The sequence below is a fragment of the Octopus bimaculoides genome, chromosome 27, assembly GCF_001194135.2.
Source record: "Octopus bimaculoides isolate UCB-OBI-ISO-001 chromosome 27, ASM119413v2, whole genome shotgun sequence".
Lineage (NCBI taxonomy): Eukaryota > Metazoa > Mollusca > Cephalopoda > Octopoda > Octopodidae > Octopus > Octopus bimaculoides.
The window spans coordinates 4,199,478-4,203,776 of record NC_069007.1 but is presented as its reverse complement, the minus strand read 5'-3'; the positions used below and the strand labels follow the sequence as shown (position 1 = coordinate 4,203,776).

Below are 4,299 nucleotides of genomic sequence, written 5' to 3'. Positions count from 1 at the left end.
CTGTTAGGATGGGGGAAGTGTCTGTCAGGATGGGGTAGGGGGGTCTGTCAGGATAGGGAGGGGTCTGTCAGTACGGGGGTGGAAGTCTGTCAGGATGAGGGAAGAAGTCTGTTAGGATGGGGGAAGTGTCTGTCAGGATGGGGTAGGGGGGTCTGTCAGGATAGAGATGGTGGTCTGTCGGAATGGGAGAAGGCTTTGTCAGGATGGCAGAGGGGTCTGTGAGGATGGAAGATGGGTCTGTCATGATGGGTGGAGGATGTGTCAGGATGGGTAGAGGTCTGCTAGGATGGGGGAAGGGTCTATCAGGTTGGGGGAAGGGTCTGAAAGGATGGAGGAAGGGTCTGTCAGGATGGGGGAGGGGTCTGTCAGGATGGTGTGGAGATAGACACAAAGACACACACACACACACGTAATACATATATACGATGGGCTTCTTTCAGTTTCCGCCTACCAAATCCACTCACAAGGGTTTGGTTGGCCTGGGGCTATAGTAGAAGACACTTGCACAACGTGGCATGCAGTAGGACTGAACCTGGAACCATGTGGTTGGGAACCAAGCTTTTTGCCACACAGCCATGTTTGCACAAGCAAATAGAAATTGAAATGCTTACTTAAAAAAAACATGAATTATTATTGTAAGAATGAGACAAACTAATGATATTCCACATCCAATGTTAGATATTATAGATAAGGGTTGAGTATTCTTTATATTTCCTTCCTTCTGGGAGACGTCCTGCCAAAAAAAATCAACAAAAAAAACATCAGTTTCAGACTGTCTCAACACAACAGACTTTAAAATCAGTTTGATCCATTAGTATTTAAACCAGCCATGTCTGGCCCAGATATCCTGTCTGTTTTATATTGAATTTGGCCAGATCTGGCCTTTCACACATGTTATACAATGTCATTTTAAACGTAAACAATCACATCATCGAAACACTCAGCGCTACAAGATAATGCACGATTAATTCAAAGCAATTTGAATAAATATTACGTTTGATAGAGCAATCTGAATTCTGAGAGGTCAAACCAGCCATGTCTGACCGAAATATTCTAATTGTTTTATGTTTAAACTGGCCAGATCCGGCCTCCTATATTTTACCCTACAATATTATTCAAAACATAAGCTATGACATCATCAGATTCTCGAAGATATGAAGTAATGCATGATTAATCCAAAACAGTGTGAATGAATAAAGATTATATTTGACAAGGTAATCTGAATGCGAAAGAGTTAAACACAAGCGACAGTAATAGCAGAAAAACAACGGTAGCTTCCCGCAATATACCAACATTACATATTTACGAAAATACCCTCCAACACAAAATCCAGTCGATATGTTAGTATACAACTCTTTAAAATTGTTAATGCACAGACATAACTGCCAAATCACAAGTAATTAATAAGTTATAGTAATCTCACCAACCATTAGTAAAGCAAAATTTGTAAGATGGTTACAAGAACACAATACTCTCTTTCCAGGGTCATCGTAGGATATATTACAGCCTGTTGTTGACCATTGGGTATCCCCTCCAGGTGTTTCATCCCAATAAACACACCGTGCGTTATAAGTATTCTGAAAAAAAAATTTTTATTTCGGTAATTTAATTAAATTTCTTTGTAATCATTACATTGAGTCAAACATTTCGTGATATTTTGGTAATTTATTTGCTTTATTCATCAAGTTACAACAAAGGCAGCCCAGAATTCAAAGAAGAGGCCATTGTGTTGCAGCGTCTGAAGCCACCTTTTTGCCAGTTCTTTGATTCCTCACTGATACCATTGCTTGTCCTTTGAGGCGAAGAACTCCTTCAGTGAAGCTTCCACCTGCTCTTGGTTGGTGAAGCGTTGTGCGCACAGGAAGTTTTAGAATCCATTCTTGTTATTCATTAAAAGAGCACTAACCCTCTCTAGTCCCCATGCCTAAGTAATAATGACGATGTATGTTTTACATGCCGGCATGAGATAGCAGCCTCCACATCCTCAAAGGATACAGACAGACCACCCCCAATGATCACCTAAATACAATTAAAAGAATCACCAGAACGCGCGGGAGTCACAGTTTGGTTCCACATCAGGAATAAGGTTCCTGTCAGGTACATATACAAATCATCCGACAGTGGAGCATCTATTTGCTAGAAATAACAGGCAGATTGCCTTCAAATCACACAATAATGCTTTTTAAAAAGTAGGCACGATGAATAATATAATCTTCCAAAGATTACACCAAAATTATCAGATCATTGCAGGATTCCGTTTAATCTTAGTTTCATTCAATCGGGGTCGATATAGCACTATACAACACAATAGGACACTACTATGCACTGACACTCCGTCGGTTACGACGATGACTGTTCCAGTGAATCCGATCAATGGAACAGCCTGCTCATGAAATTAATATGTAAGTGGCTGAGCACTCTGCAGACACATGTATCCTTTATATGACACAGAAAGATATAAGGCTGACCCCTTTGAAATACAAGTAGAGCTCATTTTTGTCACATGAGTGGACTGGAGTAGCATTATATAAAGTGTCTTGCTCAAGGACACAATGCAACGCTGGGTATCGAACTGGCGACCTTGTGATCATGAGCAGAAAACTCTAAACACTAGGCCATGCACCTTTACAATGTGCAAGTGGCAAAGTCGACCTCGGCGGAATTTGAACTAAGAATGTAGCGACGTGCGAAATACCAATTTCTTTATTGCCCACAGGGGGCTAAACATAGAATGGTACAAAACAACTGATTGGGATCAGTAACGCGAATGGTTTACATAAAATATGACTTTAAAAATTATATAAAATAGAAAAAATCGAATGATATTAACAGTACGTTAGACAACACAAATGAAGCGATGATCAGGCCACGCTCCGACCCCACAAGCCCCAATCTATCGCTGGCACCTTTTTTTTTTTTTCATTATTTTTTTCTGACTATTCACACGGTTCCTTGCACGCACAATACTCGTGCAAAATGCTTCCATCTCTTTTGGAACGTACACTCCGACAGACATCTCCTCTCCAGCCACACTTTCCTTTTCAAATGAAAAGTAAAAAATGAACGTAAATTGTGGGCGAAATACCGCAAAGCATTTCGCCCGGCGTGCTGACGATTCTGCCAGCTCGCCGCCTTAGATTGTCCACCATTAATAATGCGAAACAAAGTGTTATTAATTGTATTTCGTCTTTGTTCAGTGTTATTTCTTATTTGCTTCTATCAAAGGAAATAATGACTATTCCCTTCAAACTTTGCTTTTCTGACCTGGGCATCAATGCTTTGAAACTGACCTATTTTCCATTACATTTCACACAGATCCAGTGCTGAGTTGCTGAAGCAGAAATATCGTTATAGCAAATATTCTGCTCAATAGTACAGATTCGCTTATGACCTGCTTGACCTTAACCACTTGAGCGTATCCCTTAATGGCTGATAATATGTGCTTTCTGATCATGATCAGGAGTAGTGGGGAAGCATCATAGCCATAAGCTGAAAGGGATTCTTTGGGGTTGGAATAGATATCATAACAAAAGCAAAGTTTGAAAAGGAAATATTAGCCATTTTTCATTCTTTCTAAGGGTAAGCAAATAGAAAATAACAGTTGGTAGCCAAAGACAAAAAATCTTGTTACACAGCAGCAGAAATGATAAATACGTAGGTATTACCTGATCTAATAATATGAATGATATGGTAACTGGTTCATCAAGGTCGGTTACTGGGATATTAGGAATACTTGCAGCAATAATATGACTGTTAATTTTCGTTTTTGGTTTGCTACTAGAGTTTAATATTGCCTGCAAATAGAAGTCAATAAACGAGTTTAATACAATGTTAAAGTATGAAACCAAACTATAGTGTCGTTATACTTAGACATTATTACATCATCATTACAACATTATCAGTACAACTTAATACAACTGTTATGGGAGGATTTTAATCACCTCCAAACGACTAAAAGTGGACTGACGCATTGCTATGAAATAAAGTACTGTGAGCAATTGGGCAAGCAGTTCACTGTGAGCCGATGGTAGTGGGTGTTTGACCTCATGTAATAGTAATCGTATTGCGTCGTGTAATTAGTTTCTTTCTCCCTTGCTTCGTTAAATTATTTATTATCCAATACCAGGATATAAAAACAATGATATACGAGGTGTTATCAAAAAGTTTCCCGTCTAGTTATGTTTAATAAAAACTAACTTATTTACCTGAGTTTTAACGTTATCTCCTTTGAAAGAGTCATGGGAGCGTGTGTGTATGTGTGTGTGTGTGTGTGTGTGTGTGTGTGTATGCATATATATA

General features: G+C 39.2%; 1 protein-coding gene across 2 annotated transcripts in view; it reads right to left on the bottom strand.

Annotated features, from left to right (window-relative positions):
• The window catches only part of LOC106874887 (adhesion G-protein coupled receptor G6), a 27,220-nt gene that overhangs the window by 10,730 nt on the left and 12,191 nt on the right, over positions 1 to 4,299 (bottom strand). For both annotated transcript variants that reach the window (XM_014922800.2, XM_052977245.1), the window contains exons 9-11: positions 3,666 to 3,794; positions 1,428 to 1,577; positions 612 to 733 (exon numbers count right to left, since the gene is read on the bottom strand). In XM_014922800.2, coding sequence (XP_014778286.1) covers positions 612 to 733; positions 1,428 to 1,577; positions 3,666 to 3,794 — 401 coding nt within the window. The remainder of the gene's footprint in view (positions 1 to 611; positions 734 to 1,427; positions 1,578 to 3,665; positions 3,795 to 4,299) is intronic.